Raw genomic sequence first — 22,908 nt, forward strand, 5'->3', positions numbered from 1 at the left:
TAGGTTCACTGGGACCTTCATCTTCATGATTTGAGTTCTCTTCCTCCCTCGTACATTCTTCTTCAAATATTGGAAGTTCTTCATAATCAAATTCCATCAGGAGGTCCTTCGATTTCTTGAATGCAATACTTTCATCAAAGATCACATCTCGACTTACTTCTATTTGGTGTCCTTCCTTTCTGCCTTTGAATTATTACTATAGTCCCTTCATGCTTGTAGGATCCAACTTCTATCTTTTATCCTTCAGAATGTGAATATAGACAAGACAACCAAATATTTGGAGATGGTCCACGTTTGGTTTCTTCCCAGTGAATGCTTCTTCAGGAGTCATGTTGTCTAGTGATCTGTGAGGACTTCGATTTTGAATATATACAACAACCTTTGTTGCTTATCCCCACAGAAATTTTGTCAAGTCTTGATCATGTAATATGGCTCTTACACTATTTTCAATGGATTGATTCTTTCGTTCAACAACTCCATTTTGTTTGGGATTACATGGGACTATGGACTCCCTTTTAATCCCAACCTCCTTACAGAAAGCTATGAGTTACTTTGTGTGAAAACTTGGAAATTCCAAATCCTAAGCAGCAATTGATAGTATTTCTTCTATTTGTTAATTTACTGAAACAAATTATTTGCAGTTTTCTATGGCAAATATCAAAATACATACACTGCAGTCTTCACAAATTAATTACTGCAGAAAATAAATGTAAGGAAAATACTAGCACAATAACAACACATTAACACAGTTATTTTTGGACAATTGTCCCTGGAAAAACCCAATGTGGGAAAACTGATGCAGCAGATGAGGGTTTCTTATATTATTCTTCAACAAAATGTTTCAAAAAGTTGTTAGTTAACGTTACAATTTCTTATTTTCCACCTGTCTCTCCCTCCTTAGCCAAGTGGCCATTCTTGCAAATCTTTTGTTTCAAGAAACAATTAGGGTAAAAGCTGCTAGAGTTTTGCAACTTTTGGGAATTTCCCAAAAAACCAAATTATTTCCTATTAAAGTAGAATATGTCAACTCATTTGGTGTGCATTGTAGTATTTAATTTAGAAGGACAATAAGCATTGAGATAGTTCTTTTCCATTGTGTTGGTTTTGAATAGTGTGTTGAGTTTGATGGATTTAACCCCTTGCTCCCTTTGGAGTAAAGACTTTGAAGGTGCAATGGATGGTTGAATCCCCTCTATACATCAACACATTTTCTTGCTGATTTTACTTCCATGGTTAGCTTTATTTTTATGCATTTTATTTCTGTAGTGATTAATTTGGGGGATCATGAGCTTCAAAGCAAGGGCCCATTCTTGAAGCCTACAGCTGGATGCATCCCTGGTTTCTTGTAACTGTAGCATCGAAAACTTCCATCTTTCTTATTTTCTGTTAACGCGTTTCTTGAAGTAGTTATTTAGCTTAGCATTTCATTTTAAAATTTGTTTCTTGCAATGAGGTTTGCTAGATTTCTTCTTAGCAGCTCATTTCCTATCAATGGTTACTTCTGTTTGTTTATATTTGCAAGCGAGTAATTTCCTGCAAAACTCAGAAAATCAAGAAAGGCGAAACTTCTTGTTGCCTGCCCTGGACAGACTCTATCCAAGAACAGGTTAAGAAGTTAGTTGTTGAGTTTTTTAAATTAGTTTCTTGATTCTTGTAAGATTGTACAAGTCAAAGGAGCATGCTGTATGTGTGCTTTGAGGTGTTCTATTTTGCATGCGTTAATTTATCCTTTAGCCATTATAGTAGTGACATTAGAAAACCATTAATTTCACTCTCATAAATTGATCAGCAATTCCAGATCGGTGAATCATTCTGACTGCATATATAGTGTAGGTGTTTTTAAGGTATCACACTCCCTGGTTGATAAATTAAAGTGAGTTCTAGCATATATTGGGCTCTTCAATCCTAAGCATGACTGGAATTCATCATAAAGATCAGAGAGAAGACATGGTTATCATGGCCTAGCTTTGTAATCAATTTGTACTCTGCTTCCTCTGGTATTTGGATTAAGTGGAATGGATTTTACATTATTGGCATCCAATCTTATCCCCGATTTAGCCATTTTATCCGCATTGTTATTTGGTTTTAGTTCTGGGTATATGATTGATCTCCATATTTTCGAACTTTGAAGGTGTTTTCCATTCCACCCAATCTTTATTGAGGTTGGTTTTTTCTATTTGGTTTTGAGCTAATTAGTTCTATCACTGAGTCATCTTGAATTCAGGCTCATTTAATCCTGTTTTTGATCACATCTGAACTATTATTGTATGTTATTGAAGCAAGATGTATTCCAAATTTGAGGAAAGCGAGTTTCAAGTCTTCTTTTTAAGACTGGACAGATTTTGCTTAGAGTTATCAATTTAGAAGGTTTTAGAAGACGAGACATTTTTGCTTCCAATTTGTGTATAAAAGAGCTAAACATTATGAGTTTCAAAAGATTGATTTGACCTAGAACTGATATGAGTTACATTCAAAACTGACAACAAAAATATGTTTAACCGAATTAGTAAAGCCAAATAAACATTTTCGATACATGAATTTCAAATGTTTTGACATATTGATTCTTTTCAATTCTTCCAGTGCTGGTTTCTATATATAAATGGGTTGGAAACATTTTCACAGAAAGCATTCTGCATTCAGAAACACAATTATTCTTCTCAAATCATGAAAATCAGGTTTGAGCTTAAAGTCATCTTAGTTATAGTTGTCAATATGATTCATTCCAAACATCTTTTTTTCACCTAGTTTTTTGTTTCTGTCCATAGATTTTGACATGATGGTACAATCAGGAGTTCTTGTTCGTGCTATGAGGTTTCTGCAAACAATGAAATATATTCTATAATCTTTTCCCAGTTTACTTATCAATGGTCACAAGAGACCCTTAGTTTTGACTGAATTCTGCCTTGCCTTGTTTCAACTATGCTTATTTACTGGCAATTTCAAATGGAATTTGCAGATTCTCATGCATGTATGTGCTGGCAAATGCATGACCAGTCCTTGGATATATTGGAAATCTTTTGAAGAGGCTGATTTTGGACCTGGCCTTCCTATTCATACAGTGTTCTTCATAGCTCATGTCACAGCAAACGAATTTATTTTATCAGGTGACTTTAGAATTAGTAGATGGTCATGCTGAAAAGACTAATATATATATATGACATTATTGGAGCTATATATTTGGTCATTGAAAGTATTGGCATTTATGTGCTGATTTAGATTAACATTTGTTGAAAGTTTAACCATGCTTTCCAAACTTGAGAGACAATACCTTCATATAGTCATTATGAAGCAAACTTACTTGTGCAATTAGTACCTTTATGGCTAATCAATTCCTGTATTTGTAGATTCTAAACATGGTTGGCCAACGGTCAACCATGAAAATATATAACATCGTCTCCTACAAGAGTTTCATGCAGTGAGTTATCTTGGGGAATTTGACTCATTTTGGAGCTGATCTAGCGTGGTTATCATTACTTAATGAGGAATATAAGCTGAAATGCTGGTTACTATAGTTTATATTTTCCAATTTATAGTGACAAATTATTGGTAGAATTGGCATGATGTATAATTATAGGGTATTCCTTTTTGTGAGGGTAATGACGTGAAATATGAGATAGCTTTGGGAAAATTAAAGGATTTTAGTTGTAAGGATTTTCTATGCCTAGATGACTAATTTCCTTATGATCTCAATCAAACAAAAAACTGCTGAATTTAATTAATCAGAATTTAAATTTCAGACCATAGCATTAATCACACAACAGCTGGAAATTATATGGTGGAAGGCTAAAAACAGTTTCACAGAAGTAATTTCTCCTAAAAATTCAGCTTTTCAGTCATTTGAAAAACTTAAAAGGAACCTCTAGAGTCTGCTAAAATATAGTAGTTGCACAGTCATCGAATCACTTTGAACTGAGTGGTACAACCTACTTGAGAAGTTTGACCTACTGTACAGTTGTATGGACTATATTGTTCTGTCTGTACAATTTGAAAAAAACTATTCTGTACAACTGTACAAAATTGTATGGATCCATACACCTATACGAATCTGTACAGACCTGTCTATATAGCGTCTGCCTGCTGTCCAGATTTACCTCTTTCCTAAGTCCCTCCTTTTTCCCTCAGTCACTCAATCCGCTCAACTATTCAACTGTGTAGACTCTCTATCTTGAAGCATGTTTATACTTTTAGCTGAGACCAATACCATAATCTGTTTTTGAGATTACTCCTAGTTTAAGTCATGCATGCATGAAATATAGTTTTTAGACTTAACAACTAAATATAAGACTTTTCACTATTTTTTTTTCCTAAAGTGAATTACAGAATAGAATTATTTTTTGAAAGTAGAACTACTTCTAAAAAATACAGTTACTCTTAGAAATTATCTCAAACTACTCACATGTTCACATTGATAATTTGAGACTGTAGAAGTTCTTGTCTAAGCTATAATTCTCAACATTCTGTCCTTGCAAGGAAGGAATTCTGCATCAATCCAAGTCTGTCTCTGAATGCCACTAACTTCCCTTTTGACAAGGTCTTGGTCAGAATATCAGCTACTTGTTGATTTGTGGAAATAAATTGGTGCATTATTGCTCCCTTTTGCACCATGTATCACTTGAAGTGATATTTAATCTCTATATGCATGGACCAATCATGAATTATTTGTTGAAATGCGGTTGTCATTGATGTCAACCCAAGCAGTGCCAGAAGATGCCTCACCTTTGTTGATCAACATGACATGGCAAAACATAGTGTTTCGAGTCCGGCTCATCTTTGTTGGATTCTCCTCGTTGAGCCGATTCCGGTGGTATATGGCATGTCACGAGAGCCTTCACGGTTTGGAAGTTATGCTTGTTTGAAGATGGACCCATCTTGTGGGAAAAAAACCCAAAGAGGAGATGATGTGGCACCCCATCATTGGCCAGCATATTATACCAATCATGAAAATAGGATTTACATCAAATGCCTATGATAAAATATTTTATGGAGGGTCTCAAAAATGATTTTTGAATTCACAAGCCATAAGGGGGTCTTTGACTTCAAATAAAAATCAATTCCTAATCCCTAAAGGCAGATGGTCTGTTTTACCTCCAACTATTTTGAGTTTTAAACATGGTTTTCCCTCCTAGAATAATAAACCGGCTGCCCTGTTTCGTGCCCTACAAAATTATATAAGTGCACCTCATTTCACCTTCTTGGCATGAATCTGAACTCATATCAATTGTGATTAAGCTTTGAAATTTTTTGGCCCCGTGGAAGATTGCAAAATCAGATGAGAGGCTTGGGTTTTGGTTTATATTTTGGGTTTTGGCACTTGGGATTCATTGATTACACTTTGCAGGTTTCGGCCCTCTCTAGGGCATTAGACTCTGAACATAAGGTTTATCTCTGCAATTCTTTGGAACAGACTAGTGAAGGAGGTTATTTGATGTGGTACAGGACTGCTAGGCCATTTGGTCCTCCTCTTTGGAGCTGTTGTCTGCATTGAAGTATTTAATATTGCTCCAACTTTCAGATCAGTATATTACCTCTGCGATCTTGTTGATCCGAACCATATTTATTTCACAGAGAACAATGTGCAAGTGTGACTCATATCTAAAAGCTTCGGCCCTTGGCTAGGTTCTGTGCTAAGATCAATCTGAACTATACAGAGACAACATGAATTATAGTTGGTCCAGTGACCGCGTTGCTTGAATTTTCTTGAAGGTTCAATCTTTGAAAATGGTTCAAGAGTATCATTGAAGAAATACTCATTAAATTTGATCCAGACATCTGAATTTGCTCCGTCCAAGTGTGAGGCTCAGATTGGTTACCATCTAATTGCCTTAGTCTGCAGCCCAATCAAACTAATCTTCTGTGGCATCCTTAAGACAAAGTCCAACAAAGAAGTTTTGAGTCTCTGTACCAGCGAAGAAGTAAAATGGCACATGCATCCTATTTGGCCTTGGTTTGAAGCCTTGAAGCAACAACAGATGTGTCGTTTGTTTGAATTGCAGACCTGAGGTAGTTTCGGTCTGGAATTAAAGGTAAATAGTATATACATATACGTCTGCAGCCCAAATAAAGAAATCAATCCAACCTAATCACTCAGGTATGATCACTACAATATAAGCTTGATTTGAAGAAGTTTGCATATGTATCATATGTTTTGAAGAAGTACTCTTGAAGGCGCCTTGATCAAAACGAACAAATCTACTTGATAAAGTGTTGAAGGTTGGTATTCAAGGTTTCTGGTTTTTCTTAGGGTTTCACAATGGCAGACAGTACTGTATATCTTGTGGTATGAAGTCTGGACTTTGATAGTAGTACCAGAGTCTCATCATTATCTTGTAACACTAATCTTCAATGGTCCTGTAGCCGCAGGTTGATAGTAATCTGTGCTTGAAGAAGTCTGGGAAGTCTGACAGTTAGAATTCCATCATCTTGCAGCAGGAAAGGAGTTATTGTCAACAAGTCTCACTTTGTCATCTTCAGCAGTACTATCACCAGTAAGGGTATCTGTTATCGCCATATCATTTTGGAGCAGTTTATAAGAGTGTCCTATTATCTTGCGACAAGGGTTCTGTAGCAAGGGTTTCAGTATTTGGGTTTCTTTATTATATCATTTGGGGTTTCGTCATTTGTGTGAGGGTTTCATTGGTAGTAAGGCTTTTATTGAATATCTTGTAAGTGGGTCATTGTCGCTATACAGGAGCCACAATATCTTGTAAAGTTGGTCATTGTCCCTGGTACGGGAGCCCACAATAGTTGGGATAATCTATTATCGTTTTCAGGGTGGTTGGGTGGTGCTAGGCAGGTGGTTGTAGTCACCTTTAGGTTGCAGCCTGAAAACACTTCAGGGGGGTAGGGTGGTGCTAGGGCAAGTTGGAGCTTGCAAGGGTGCTGGAGCATCCTTTCAGCAACAACAGATAAAACTACAGCATCGGAGCGTCCTTCCAGTTGGCGCTAGAAAATTGAACGCTTTTCTAGAGTACTAGGGAGTTGGGGCTTTCATTTTCAGTTGGAGCTGAAGCATTTAATCTACTGATAAATTATTAGAGATACGTTCGGTGGTTTTTCTCCTTGAAGGGTTTCCACCTAAAACATTTAGTGTATCGTTCTCGTGATGTGTTGATGTTTTATATGTTGTTAATACTCAAAAAGATTAATAAGTTACTAATTGATAAGAAACATTGATTCACGCTCTCTCAGTGTTTCCAACAATTGGTATCGAAGCAAATTCCTTCACTAGCAATTTAACAATTGGAAGGAGATCATGGAGTGGAATAAGCCGAGGATTCCAGTACTTAATGGGAACACCTATGCATTTTGGAATGGAAGGATGAATGCATATCTTGAAACTCAAGGATTTGAAGTTTGGAATTCTGTGTTGACAAAATACTAAGAACCTTCGGATGATGACGGCCAAAAGCTTTACGAAAGTGATGGTAAATCTAAAAATGCCCTCTTGAATGGTCTGTCATATTCTGTATATGTCAAAGTGGTGCATTGCATATTGGCGAAAGAAATTTGGGACAAGCTTCAAAATATATATGAAGGAGACAATAAGGTAAAAGAGGCCAAGCTTCAGACCTACCGAGGTCAATTTGAGCAGCTGAAAATGAATGAAGAGGAAAACATTGCAGCGTACTTTCTCCATGTTGATGAAATAGTGAATGCCATAGAAGCACTAGGAGAACCAATGGATAGCAAGGTAGTTGTCCGAAAGGTACTAAGATCACTTCCAGTGAGGTTCGATGCTAAAGTCTTTGTGTTAGAAGAAAGAGATGATTTAGAAAAGCTCAACATGGACCAATTGCATGGAATAATTACAACTTACGAAATGAGAACAAAACAAGAAATTCCATCTAACAGAGAAGCAACCTTCACAACATCCAAGAAGACCGAGAAAAACAAACAGGAATCAAGGCCAAGCTCCAGTTGTTGCAATGACGAATACTTAGATGAAGAAGTTGCAAACTTTGTGAGAAAATTGAAAAGAGGAATAGGTAAATTCAAGGGTAAACTTCCCTTAATATGTTTCAATTGTGGTGAGATTGGTCATTTTGTTGCTAAGTGTCCTCATAAGAACTCTGACGAAGAAGAAGCACCCAAGAAAGGAAAGAAAAATCAAAGAAGATTCAACAAGAAAGGTAAAAGGAAAGGCTTTAAGAAAATCTTTTACTCTAAAGAAGACAACTCATCTGAAGAAGAAAGCAACAGTGACAAAGAGAATGACACAGGAAGAGTGCTATTCATGGCTAGGGACAATAGGAAGGAAGCTCCTGAAGAAGAAGAAGAAGATGAAGAAGAGATGGACGAGATCAAATTTCAAAACGAGATGGTCAGAGTTATAAAGGATCTCAAGGTTGAAAAAGGAAATGTCAAATCTCTGGAAGCCAAACTAAAAGAAGTAAAAGAACATGCCAGAAGCCTCAATAAGAAGAATGAAGAATCAAAGGAGACCATCATTAGCCTTAAAGTGCAGTTGGAAGAAGCCAGAAAAATTGAAGAATCACTCAAAAGAGAATTGGAAGAAAGAAACAAGGCAAGGGAAGATTTAGAAGCAGAGATAGTCTCTCTACAAAAGGAAGCACAAAAAGGAAATGTCCAACAAAACTTTGCAAATAGCTCCAGAGCATTGGATGCGCTCATCAACAGTCAAAGACCATGCAATGACAAGACAGGATTGGGCTACAGGGAAACATTCGTAAAAGGCTAGAGTTCCTCCACGACAAAAAAGGGAGATGGATAGAAAACTTATGCAAAAATTACTAAAGGATCTATCAAGAAGGAAGGAGGCTTCCCAATAGAACAGAAGGTTCAAGAGACACAAAATCAACAAGAAGGCTCTTGGAGAATAGTACCACGAAGAAGGTCTCCCCCTCTTAGGTATCAAACCATCTTTCTTGGTGTTTGTTATTCTTGCAGAAATTTTGGACATAAAGCTGTAAATTGCCAGGCCTATGATAGGAACAGAAGCAACTTTGGAAAGTCTTTCAAGAATGATTATCCTAGAAATTCTCGAGAGGATTACAGGCAAAACTATAACAGGTTTGGATATTTAAGCAATGAAGTAGAATGCCATAAATGCAACAACTTTGGACATTTGGCTAAAGATTGCAGGTTAACCACTCCCCCAAGGGAATCACAACAAAATCAAAATGCTCCTCCAAAGGTTTGGAAGAAGAAAACTGAGAGTTGCGCACTTGCCCTAAAAGCTCAAAGCAAGAAGAATGTGTGGTATGTTGATAGTGGCTGCTCAACACATATGACCAGAGACAGAAACAAATTCATATCTTTGAAAGAAGGAAAGGATGGAACAATATCTTTTGGAAATGACAAATTTGCAAACGTTATAGGAACAGGCACAGTCAAGCTTGGAGGAAAGGATGCTACAACAAAAGATGTGCTTCTCATAGAAAACATGAATCATAGTCTATTAAGCGTATGCCAAATGTGTGATCAAGGACACACACTGCTCTTTGATTCAAAGAAATATGAAAGGAGGAGAGAGAAATCTGGCAAATTGGTGGCAACTGCGACTCAAACTCCGAATGACATATACGTTTGGATGAGACTATAAAAAAAGGTTGTTTCTTGGCAAGAGAAGATGAAAGTTGGATTTGGCATAGGCAGATGGAACACATAAACTTTGACAACCTTGTGAGAATCAGTAAAAAGGAAGCTATGAGAGAAATGCCGTAGATTTCAAAACCAACCAGCACTTAATGTAAACATTGCAGGCATGGAAAACAAACAAGTGTTGAATTCAAGACAAAGGAACACTCCACGTGAAAACCATTGGAGTTGGTAGACACTGATCTATGTGGACCAATGAAGACCAAGGAAATGAATGGTGAATAGTGTTAAAAAATATAAATTGGCATCTTATTAAACTTATTTTCTTTGACTTTGATACTTGCTTTTGAATCTTAGTTATCTTCTTTATGTTCCTTTAGTTAGATATTTTCATCAAACAATATCAAGAAGCAATAACAACAAAAGAGGACACAGATGTAGGCTCTTAGCCAGGGAAAAACCCCTCTAAGGGGAAAACCCAAAAAATCTTCTCTTCTTAGAATCTGCTTCAGATGAGATGTAAAGACCCAATCCCTAGACCAAGTCCTCGAGTACCAAGTCAACCCTTCCTCAATTCTTTCTTTTATCTCCACCAAATTGCTACACACTGCAACTTTGAGCTACCAGCTACAACACTGTCACTCGAATTGCAACTTTGACCTACAACTTCAGCCTTGCAGCTCTTGAAGAAACCCTAACTCGACCTCCTTCTGGGACCTTCCAAGAGCAAGACAACTCTTCCTAAGGTTAGCGAGGTATAAACAAAGTTTCCTCCTCCTAGCTACAAGATGTTGCACTTCGTCCCACTGCAACTCAACCCTGCAACTTCAGCCTCTTCCTGTAGCCCAGAAACCCTATATTTTTGCACATGTGAGAGAGATATAGTCCAAAAGCTATGAAAATTCTTACCTCTTTCTTCTCCTTGACCTTCGCTCTCCTTTTCTAGTTTCCCTGCTATAAATCGAACTCTTTCTTGAGATGTCTAACTTGTGAGTGAGTGTATCTCCAAATGAAGTCGAACTACTCTTTATATAGTCTTCTCAAGGGGTCGATTTCCCTCCTTTAGGCCAACTGGAAGATCCCAAGGCTGACTTGTACTCTTGGAGATTCCAAGACTTTCTAGACTCAAAAATAATTCTTTTTACAATTTCAAATTTCCCGGAAGGGTCTTATAAACATGATGTTGACTCCATTGACATGTCAATAAATCCTAATACCTAACAAACCCTAGAAGCACGAAGAACATGCTTTTACCTAGAAGACCATCAATAATGAGCATAAAACCCATGCTTTAATGATAATAACTTTTCTTTCTTCTTTTCTTGTTTGTTACATAGGATACATATTGAAATGAGTACAACAATTATGAAGACCAAAACTAGTTACATTTCTCAACAAACAATACTTCATGTTGATGATTGATGACTAATACGGGGATGACAACAATCAGTTTTCTCAAAAAGAGTCTGAAGCATTTGAATGTTTCAGAATCTACAAGGAAATAATTGAAAACGAAACTGATTTGAAAATCACATGTCTGAGATTGGATAATGGAGGTGAGTTTACATCCAAAGAATTTCAGCGCTTTTGCGAGGAACAATGCATAAAAGGTAGCTTTCAGTAGCCAAGACACCTCAACAAAATTGGGTCGTCGAAAGGAAAAACATAACTGTGGACGAGATGGCCAGAACGATGCTAAATGATTCAAAATTTGACAACAAATTTGGGTTCAGGCAGTAGATACAACAATATACATTCTAAATAAAGTACTACTTAGAAGAAACTGTGATAAGACTCTGTATGAGCTATGGAAGGGAAGACCAACAAATATCAAACACTTCAGAGTCTTTGGAAGCAAATGCTACATTAAAATGGAAGACCAGAAGATTGGAAAATTTGACTCTCGGGTAGATGAAGGCATTTTTGTTGGTTACTCACGCAAAAGTAAAGCATACAAATGTTATAATGAGAGACTCAACTAGATAGTTGAAAGCATCAATGTAACATTTGATGAAGTTCGTGGACCAAAGGCTAAGCAAGGAAGCTCATATTCAAGTGAATAAAAAACACAAGAAGAAGAACCAGAAAAAGCCAAAGAGGAAGCTTCAGTGCAAGTACAATCAAATAAGGAAACAATTGCCAATCAGGAAGAGACAAGATATGAATAACATACACCTTCTTAGACTCCCAAGAAATGGTATCAAAAGAGCCATCCTTTAGACCAGATCATTTGGTACATTAATGAAGGCATAAGAACTAGAAGAAATCGATAGATACGCAGGCTACAACAAGCACAACTTGCCCTCTAAGCCACATATGAGCTAACAACTTTTAAGAAGCCAATCATGATGAACATTAGACAACAACTATGAATGAATAATTGGATCAAATTGAAAAGAATGATGCTGGGGAATTGGTTCCACAACCAAAGGACAAAAATGTCATTGGCACAAAATGGGTTTTCAGGAACAAACTGAATGAGGATGGACATGTTACCAGGAACAAGGCAAGATTGGTCTATAAAGGATTTGCGCAGGTTGAAGGAATAGACTTCGAAGAAACCTTTGCTCCTATTGCCAAAATGGAAGCCATTAGGATGCTCTTGTCTTATGCTTGTTTAGGAAAGATCAAGGTGTATCAGATGGACGTAAAATTGGCCTTTCTAAATGGAGAATTGGAAGAAGTCTAGACTCTATATAGAAGAACCTGAAGGATTTCTGCTTACTGACAAGAAAGATTATGTGTGTAGGTTGAAGAAGGCATTATATGTTCTTAAACAGGATCCTAGAGATTGGTATGCCCGTCTTTACAAGTACTTGCAAAACAAGGGTTTAAAAGAGGGAATGTTGATAACAACCTTTATGTAAAGGTTGGACATGACAGTTTGACCATCATTGAAGTATATGTGGATGACATAATCTTTGGAAGCGATGATGACAATTTAAGCAAGAAGTTTGTAGCATATATGCAGAGTGAGTTTAAGATGTCATTACTTGGTGAGTTGACTTTCTTCTTGGGACTTCAGATATCTCAAGAAGGCGAAGGCATATACATCTGTGAAACCAAATATATCAAAGAAATGTTGAAGAGATTTAAAATGGAAGAATGCAAACTAGTTAGCACTCGAATGGTGACTAGTTGCAAGTTGAGCATGGATGACATATCCAAGGATGTAGATCAAAGGATGTATAGATCACTGATTAGCAGTTTCCTATATGTGATAGCTTCAAGACCATATGTGATGCAGGTAGTTGGACAGGTAGCACATTTCCAAGCAGATCGAAAAGAATCCCATGTTGTTGCAGTGAAGAGAATTTTTCGATATCTCAAGCGAACAACAAATTTTGGCATATGGTATCCAAAAGGAATGATTTAACTATCACAATTTGTACCGATGCAGATTAGGCAGGCAACGTTGATGATCGTAAAAGCACCTGTGGAGCAACTTTCTACTTAGGTGGTTGCCTTATATCATGGTTGAACAAGAAGTAACCTTTAGTCTCCTTATCCACAATAGACGTAGAATACACAGTAGCAACAACATGTTGTACTCAGGTCCTCTGGATGAAAGAAACATTGCAGGATCTTCAAGTGAAGTTTGGTGAGCCCATTTCGATATCCTGTGACAACACCAATGCCATAATCATCTCCGAGAATCTTGCCATGCATTAAAAAGTAAAACACATTCTTATTAAGTATCACTTTGTTCTAGAGCAGGTTGTAGAGAGGAACATAAAGGTGGAATATATTGGGACCAAGGAGCAAATAGCTGACATTTTCACCAAACCTTTACCGCGAGAAACTTTTGAGTATCTTCGACAGAAACTTGGGATTCTTCTAGGCTCACATTGATATCTATTCCATCCAACCCAACAGATAGGGGGAGTAGAGGTAGGTTACAGGCACAAAGCAACAGACAACTTATCAGGGGGAGTCACCCTTTGTCAGTGATGTTGAAGGGTGAGGGAAAACAGGGGGTGTAGTGATCGCAGGGGGAGTACATGTGTTGCCATCAATGACAAAGGGGGAGATTGTTAAAATGTGGTTGTCATTGATGTCAACCCAAGCAACATGAGAAGATGCCCCACCTTTGTTGATCAAAATGACATGGGAAAACTATGTTTCGAGTCTGGATCATCTTTGTTGGATTCTCCTCATTGAGCTGATTCCTGCGGTATATAGCAGGCCACAAGAGCCTTCACAGTTTGGGAGTTATGCTTGTTTGAATTTGAAGGACCTATCTTGTGGGCAAAAAACCCGAAGGGAAGATGATGTGGCACCCCATCATTGGCCAACATATTATACCAATCATGAAAATAGGATTTACATCAAAAGTCTATGATTAAAATATTTTATGGAGAGTCTCAAAAATGATTTTTGAATTCACACGCCATGAGGGGGTCTTTGACTTCAAATAAAAATCAATTCCCAATCCCTAAAGGCAAACAACCTCTTTTCCCTCCAACTATTTTGAATTTTAAACGTGGGTTTTCCCTCTTGAAATGTTAAACTGATTGTCCTATTTGGTGGCTTACAAAACTATATAAGTGCACCTCATTTCACCTCCTTGGCATGAATTTGAACGCATATCAATTGTGATTAAGCTCTGAAATTTTTCGGCCTTGTGGAGGATTGCAAAATCAGACGAGAGGCTTGGATTTTGGCACTTGGGATTCATTGATTATACTTTGTAGGTCTTGACCCTCTCTAGGGCTTTAAACTTTGAGCATAAGGTTTATCTCTGCAATTCTTTGGAACAAACCAACGAAGGAGGTTATTTGATGTGTTATAGGACTGCTAGGCTATTCAGCCCTCCTCTTTGGAGCTGTTGTGTTCACTGAAGTATTAAATCTTGCTCTAACTTTCAGATCAATGTATTATCCCTGCGATCTTTGTTGATTCAAACCATTTTTAATTCACAGAGAACAACGTGCAAGTGTGACTCATATCTAAAAGCTTTGACCCTAGGCTAGGTTTTGTGCTAAAATCAATTTGAACTATACATAGACAACTTGAATTATAGTTGATCCAGTGACCGCATTGCTTGAGTTTTCTTGAAGGTGCAATCTCTGAAGATGGTTCAAGAGTATCATTGAAGAAATACACATTAAATTTGATCCAGACATTGGAATTTGCTCCGTCCAATTGTGAGGCTTAGATTGGTTACCATCTAATTGCCTTAGTTTGTGGCCCAATCAAACTAATCTTCTGTGGCAACCTTAAGACAAAGTACAACAAAGAAGTTTTGAGTCTCTGTACCAACGAAGAAGTAAGATGGCACATGCATCCTATTCGGCCTTGGTTTGAAGCCTTGAAGCAACAACAAAGGTATTGTTTGTTTGAATTGCAGACCTGAGGTAGTTTTTGTCTAGAATTAAAGGTATATACATATATGTTTGCGGCCCAAATACAGAAATTAAGTCGACATAATCACTCAAGTATGATCACTGCATATAAGCTTGATTTGAAGAAGTTTGCATATGTATCATATGTTTTGAAGTACTATTGAAGGTGCCTTGATCGAAACAAACATATCTACTTGATAAAGTGTTGATGGTTGTTATTCAAGGTTTCCGTTTTTTTAAAGGTTTCATAGTGGCATGCAATATTGTATATCTTGCGGTATGAAGTCTAGACTTTGATAGTAGTAGCAAAGTTTCATCGTTGTATTGCAACAGTAGTCTTCAAGGGTCATGTAGCCATAGGTTGATAGTAATCTGTGCTTGAAGAAGTCTGGGAAATCTGATAGTTAGAATTCCATCATCTTGCAGCAGGAAAGGAGTTATTGTCAAAAGGTCTCACTGTGTCATCTTCAATAGTACTATCATTAGTAAGCTGTTGACGGTGCTGGACCCGCCAACATGTCAGGGGATCTCCCCGGTAAGAAGTCCCAATTAGACCTCAGACCGTTTGGTGTAGGAGTCCCAGCAGTGGGTTGTACGGTAATGCCTTGATCACGGTTTCGCACAGAGGCAAGTAAGATGTCCCTGTTGGTAGCAAGGGTGTGACATATGCAGTAAGTCAAGGAAGGTGCGTGAGAGGTTCTAACACATGGAGGGTGAGATGAGTGCGCCCCTTGGAAATCTGTGATAGCACAAAGTTAAGAAGGGAACACACGAGCAAAGGTGTATGACAACATAGAAGGAAAGTAAGCTAGCAATCCAAAGTGATGGTTAAACCAACACATTTAAGAAAGATTCATACATACATATACAACAATAGCTATACATGCATGCGTAAGCAAATAGATACATATATTATTTAGAGTAAACAGATAGCTGAAATACAATACAACATATGCACGAAACATGCTGGCTCTCTTATATTAAGAAGTGTAAGTTCCAGTCATACAATATATCCATGTCCAACCACTAGTTCCGACAACGGAACGTTATAGTCATAGGCGCCTGCTCCTCCAAAGAGATGTACTAGCTCTCCGCAGTGGAGAAGCCAAGGCTCGTTACAACTCTGTCCAAGCTCTCTCTAAGATAGTCCTATCGGAAGCTTGGCTGACCAAAAGCCCCTACAATGAGTTATGAGGGGCTATTTATAGCAAAGGGTGGGGTGGCCCTTGATGTTCCCCTTTGTGACAGTTCAACTACCCTCACGACTCTTCATCTACTCTATGACTGTTACATCCAACTATCGACACTTGACTTACACTTGACAAGACGTTACATTATAATGCACATGTACCCATGTGAGACAAAATGGTTTGAGCAAGCCATGCAAGACATCACTATGGCTCGGACAATTGTTGGAAGACCAACTCTTTGACATCCTCATGGTGGTTGACAATAGCGAACTGATGCCAAGCTTGGTAGTTCGCGATGGTGTCTGTGTACTCTAAGGTGACATCTTTCTGGAAACGAACTCTTGCCTCCATAGCATCCAGGTACACTACTCGGGCTCCTCTGTCCAACTCGTTTGAAAGCATGCGCATCATTGTCTTGAGTGTGGCCGGACCAGCAACATACTTGTGCATGGTGTTTACACTGATCACCAAGTCTGGGTTGGTGGCTATGCGCATCAACTCGTCAAAGTACGAGTCAAGCTCCAGTCGGACCTGTGCCTTTGTCTTCGCCTGGGTGAGAGTCCCAATAGATGGGATCACATGTGTGCGCACAACAACATCCATACTCTTGAATACTCGTGCATGGGAAGCTTGTAGACTAGTGATGAGCTGCGGGAGATCTTCATAGTTCCGGATCTGACTCCGAATGCGTGCCTTCAGCTCGACTGCTCTAGGCTTCATCATCTTAGGCAAGTGAAGTGGGGCTCCCTTATATCTCATTGTCCATGTTTGCATGTAATCAACAACAACATGCATGTTCGACAAGATACGTTCTCTTCTAGCACATCGCTGCTGCCAACCGTTGAGATGGACAACTGCCTTATGCACGGTACCAAACTTGGAATACAACGCCTGCATGATTGTGTCAAGGGACAATACTTCATCCAGTATTGCCTTCTTCAACTCTGCTCGGGCGGATGCTGCAACCAATTCTCCTCCTTGCTTGGCCGTTTGTAGCTCCTTAACCATTTGCTTATTCTCAGCTATCAGGAAGCGAACACTTGAGCTAGTGGCTTCGACATATGCTTTGGTAGCATCGGCCAATGCTGCTGGATGTTTGCACACGTCAGACACAATCACTCGTTCCTCAAACTGCGCAGGAGATGTATGATCATCTAGAGTCGACACTCTGCGAGATTGCACAACTCTATGTTGAGACTCGTCGAATGAGATGTTGTGCATCTCTCTCTCTGGCTGATCTTCAAGGATCTCAATGTCTCCTTGGTCGCTTGGGACTTGCTCCTATTTTGGATTCGGTGAAGCTGGTGGGTCGACCTCTTGGTGGTGAGGCATGAGGTCGATGTCTTGCTCTAAATCCTGTTGCTCCATATCTGTATCCATCTGTTCAAGTGCTTGCTCTATCTCCTGAGCGAAGTCTTGCTACTGCAATGGTTCACCCTGTCTGCCTGATGCCCACTGTTCTGATGAGTCCACTACTTGTACGGGCGCAGTTTCATCTGTCTGTACAAGTTGCGCTCCCTGCTGTACCTATTCCTACTGCGCTTCTTTCTCCTGTCTGTGCAACTCCTGTTCCTTCCGGAGTTGCTCCTTCAACTCATGCAACTTCTTCTCTGTTTCCTCCATTCTCCGTTTCTCTCTCTGCCTTTGCGCGTTTCTCTTGTCGCGCTGTTACCTCTTTGCCTCTATTGCCAAAGTTGCTTTCTGCACAAGTGGGTTTGCTCGGAACTTGTAGCTTTGCTCTTCCTCCATGTTGTCGACAATCTTCCTCTTGCCCTTGTCGCGCACTGGTATGTTTACCTCTGCTGCTGCTACTGCTTCTGGTGCTCTCCGTGATGATGCTTCAGGTTGCTTCGCTACCCATTACACAGCGAGACCGACTGGTTCATTGGGTCTGGAGAAACTGTAACAATATCTCCATGGGTCTTCCTCTGCCCAATGACATGCCCCGTGGATCCAATTAAACTGTACTCTCATGCAGTGGTCTTTCACAAGACAATGCGGGTCATATGGATTGTAACTTCGGGTGTCGAATGGATATTTCTTCATCTCCTCTGCTTTGACATCCGCATGCTTGAAACTCCGTATCTCGTATAACCCGATGCGCAATAGAAGAGCGGGCCAAGGTGCCTTCTTCTTCCGGTGCAACCTAGCTGATAATCCTGCCGAGATGTGATATGATACTTCCTGCATGACGAGTTTGTCCAAGGCAAACTTCGGTAGAACATGCAGAGGCTTCTCTGCGCTGTACATCCATATGAAGGTGCTGGACAGTGAGGCATACCAATCAGCTATGTCAATCAGTGCCTCCATTGCTGCCTTCGACATGCAGGGTGGATCCTGTTCAAATATCATCTTGTAAATCGGGGTGACAAAATGATCGGACAGCCGTGTGATAACTCCTCTGAAGCTGCATTCGGACAACATCTTACAATAAGTGTTCACAGAGGTCTTCGCCGATGTCCATGCCCACTCCAAGCCTGGGAACTCCTAATGGGCATAGATTGCATCCAAGATGTAAGCAGACATGTAGATTTTTTCTTGCATACCTTTGGGCGGCTGGCGAGCCCTTGTTACCTGTTCCTTTAGTCGGTGAGCCAACATGTTGGACCAGTTGCATCCTTTACCTTCTCTGGCCGTTTGGTCCAATGCGATCACCCAACTATGTGGGAAGATTTATGTGCTTTCTTGGCCATACAGTCAACATGCAAAGCTGACCAAGTATTGATACGCTTTTCGCAGTATCTTTGTCTTGTAGACTTGGTTGGGTGTCATCCTGAATTTAGCCGGCTCCTTCACCCAGTTCTTCAAGATTTCTCTGGAGTTGGCATTGCTGCTGGGTAAGCTGAAGGGAGTCTCCATGATGATCACATGCTTCGACATATGATGCATCTGTTCATAATCCTGTGCCCTGAAGGTAGCAATCTCTGTCCCGCTGACAATACTTAATGTCATCGTCTCAGGATCAGTGTGAGCTACGATCCAATGAATCATGTCCGCGCATGGGAACGCAGGATATCTGCATGCAATCCGGTACACGCTGGACTTGTGAATGTTCACGTAGACTTGGCGGCCTTCGAGGTCTTCCCCAAATGTGCCTGCAAATGCATCATTGACCTCTTGCCATTTCAACTTGATGTCCTTGTCTACAATTAGCTTGGTGTCTTCGTAGATCAATAGACTTGTAGACATTCGCTCAACTGCTGCTCCAGTTGCACTATCGTCAGTGTCCATTTATCCTGCTCTCTTAGAGGCTATTGATCTTGAATTGCTAAGAGGCGGACGAACACCTGCTAGATTTGGAGACAAAGCGACATGCATGGCAAGAAATCCGTCAGCTAAAAGCAAAGCAAACTGGAGAAATGACATGCAACATACATGGGGATTCACTGGCAAGGATTGCGCAATTTTTCTTGGGAGGCTGGGAGACTGGCTGCTAGAACTGCGCAAAAGGCAGTCTGGGCTGTCTGGGAGGCATGGCTGGCTGCTGGCTTCTGGAATTGCGTAATGTGCAATTTCTGCTGGCAATGGTTGCAGGCCCAGTGATTGCATTGCGCAATTTTCTGGGCCAGCAGTCACTGTCCCTCAGAATTGCGCAATGCAAGACTGGAGGACAATCACTGGGCAGAAATGCGCATTTTCTGAGAGGAAGACAGAGCCTTCCCTCTCAGGATTGCACAATGCTGTCTTGGTGAGGCAGAGTCCGGGCCAAGGCTGCCCAGACCCGCCGACGGGCAATTGAAAGCAAATGTGAATGTGAATGCATGGCGATACTGAGTGTAAGCAGGAGTGAATGATCGTGCATGCAAACAATGAATGAAAGATTCAGAAAATGGAACAACATGCATGTGGGTGAAGCAAAAACAATTTCATGCATGCGACAGCAGTGAGATGTTAACGAAAACTGAAACGATGCTAGTACAAGCTAGTATGCATGTAAACGACAACAAGCGTTCACAAAAGTCAAGAAAACAACACTCACACAAGTCAAAACACAAAAAGCGTCAGAAATGCTGCAAAAGACAAGTTAAGAAAACATACCCGGAAATAGCTGAGCTGGATGTGTTGAAGAGTCCTGGATGTGCTGTGGAAAGTCAGAGCTCCAAGATCGATTTGTAGAAGTGAGCTTTGAAGTGTCGAATAAATAAGTTTGAGGCTCATGATGCGCATGCCACAAATCTAGGAAAAAGCGACACTTGGAGGAAAGATTCTAAAACGATCTTTGCATGTAACCTCCAGCTGCGAAAATAGCTCCCTAAAATCTAGGGATGCTTTTTGCATGTTGCTTTTGCTATTCTGGGAAAAAGCAGCCCATGCATGCAAGTCAAGTTTCCTTGGTCCCGGGTGGAACTGGTCAACCCAACTGCACATGCAACAGTCTGCTCAGCTGAGGTCCAAAAATGCGCATTTCTGGAAGGGAGCTGGGCTGGCTGCCCAGAAGGATTGTGCAATTTCTGGGCAAAGCAGCTGACTGCTGCCAAGGATAGCGCAATTTCTGGGCTGAGAAGTCCTGCTGGGAGGAATTGCACAATTTTTCCAATGAACAGTGACAGGCAGATTTGCGCAATTCTGGAGCCCAGCAAGCTGCTAGACAGGATTGCGCAATTTTTGGAGGGAAGACTAGTTCCCCTCCAGAATTGCACAATTTCTTGAGGGAGATGCTTAGCCTGCAGCTGGACCAAGTTCGGAGAAACAACCTGTGAGGGTGATGCATCAAGCGATCATGCATAGGCCGACAATCTGCTAGAAAATCGCTGAAGCTTGTGTACTTGACAAGGCAAGACAGCTGCTGAGGATGGTTGGTAGGGAGGCCCCAAAATGAAGCTAAGGCAAAATTTTGGAGGGTGGTTGTAGCCGCTACAGCATAAGGGTATCTGTCATTGCCATATAATTTTGTAGTAGTTTATGAGAGTGTCCTATTATCTTGTAGCAGGGGTTTTGTAGTAAGGGTTTCATTATTATATCATTTGGGGTTTCGTCATTTGTGTGAGGGTTTCATTGGTAGTAAGGCTTTTATTGAATATCTTGTAAGTGGGTCATTATCCCTAGTACGAGAGCCCACAATATCTTGTAAAGTGGGTCATTGTCCTTGGTACCGAAGCCCACAATAATCGGGCTAATCTATTATCATTTTCAGAGTGGTTGCGTGTTGCTAGGCAAGTGGTTTGAGTCACCTTTAGGTTGCAACATGAAAGCACTTTAGGGTGGTAGGGTGGTGTTAGGGCAAGTTGGAGCATGCAAGGGTGATGGAGCATCCTTTCAGCAACAACTGATAAAACCAAGGCACTGGAGTGCCCTATTATCTTGTAGCAAGGGTTCTGTAGTAAGGGTTTCAGTATTTGGGTTTCATTGTTATAACATTTGGGGTTTTGTCATTTGTGTGAGGCTTTCATTGGCAGTAAGGCTTTTATTGAATATCTTGTAAGTGGGTCATAGTCCCTGGTACGGGAGCCCACAATATCTTGTAAAGTGGGTCGTTGCCCTTGGTACCGGAGCCCACAATAGTTGGGCTAATCTATTATCATTTTCAGGGTGGTTATGTGTTGCTAGGCAAGTGGTTGGAGTCACCTTCAGGTTGCAGCGTAAAAACACTTCAGGGTGGTAGGGTGGTGCTAGGGCAAGTTGGAACTGGAAAGGGTGCCGCTGATAAAACTATGGCGTTGGAGTGTCCTTCTAGTTGGAACTGGAAAAATGAATACTTTTCTAAAGTACTAGGGAGTTGGGTCTTCCCTTTTTCAGTTGGAGTTGAAGCATTTAATGTACTCATAAATTATTAGAGAAGCATTTAGTGGTTTTTCTCCTGGAAAGATTTCTACCTAAAATATTTGGTGTATCATTCTCTTGATGTGTTGATGTTTTATATGTTGTAAATGCTCTAAAAAGATTAATGACTTACTAATTGATAAGAAATACTGATCCACCCCCCCTTGTATTTCCAACATTATTGTATTCAAAGTTTGATACAACTTTGATTATCACAGTAAATCACTGTGGGATCTAACCCCTGATCAATCCTACTAGCAACTTGTGGACTAGATATGGAAGGACCATCATAGAACTCTATTAGGTGTGCCAGTGTCCAAGAGTTAGAGAATGGGAGGACCATCATAGGACCCTATTATGTGTTCTATTACCCAAGAATCAAAGTATTTCCAAAGCAACCCATCAATGTGTAAGTGTGAATGACCGTGATATGACTTGGGGTTTAATTCATGGGAATGGTGTCTTTGACATGCAAGGCCATGTGTTATTTTCATCGCCATTAGTGCCTTTGTAGAGAGAGCGCTTTGTGCATCTAGTTACCCTTTTCTTGGCACTGTGTCCTTCTACCCCTTTCTTGACTTTTTCTTATATTCTTTGTTTTGCTTTGCAAGTCCCCTCTTGATGTGTATGCATTTGATTACATGGGGGTTGAAATAATTCAATTAAGTCCTTTTGTTAGTTATTCATTTCATTGCATTAGGAGTTTTGGCAATGGCCTCAAAGTGAGGTGATAGAGCTTAAGTCCCTTTGGCTTTTGACTTATCATCAATGTCTAAGTTGCAAGAAACGTCGAAACATCTAGAAGTTTCCAAAACGGGTACGACCCAAAAATGCGACCTCTAGAAAATAAAAACGCAAACCGAAATGCCATATATATATATATATTTTATGAATGCGTTAATAACACATTATCTTGCAACAAAAGAAAGAATGATACATAAATGATGTTTTAGAAGGAAAACAAAGTCTATATTAAATGATTACACGATGAAAAAATTGAAATTAGCCTTTATAGATGAGGCTTTACGTCGAAGGCTCCAAAAGTAGCCTTTATA

General features: G+C 39.8%; 1 protein-coding gene across 3 annotated transcripts in view; it reads left to right on the plus strand.

The window, feature by feature from the left end:
- LOC149174219 (Metallo-hydrolase/oxidoreductase superfamily protein) overlaps nucleotides 1-22,908 on the plus strand; it is a 460,911-nt gene that overhangs the window by 42,351 nt on the left and 395,652 nt on the right. For all 3 annotated transcript variants that reach the window (XM_089419245.1, XM_089419244.1, XM_089419243.1), the window contains exon 2: nucleotides 2,957-3,104. In XM_089419245.1, the coding sequence (XP_089275371.1) occupies nucleotides 2,957-3,104 (148 nt within the window). The remainder of the gene's footprint in view (nucleotides 1-2,956; nucleotides 3,105-22,908) is intronic.

The sequence above is a fragment of the Pinus tabuliformis genome, chromosome 4_1 (genome assembly GCF_031772625.1).
Source record: "Pinus tabuliformis cultivar Carrire ecotype Pingquan chromosome 4_1, CPIR1, whole genome shotgun sequence".
Lineage (NCBI taxonomy): Eukaryota > Viridiplantae > Streptophyta > Pinopsida > Pinales > Pinaceae > Pinus > Pinus tabuliformis.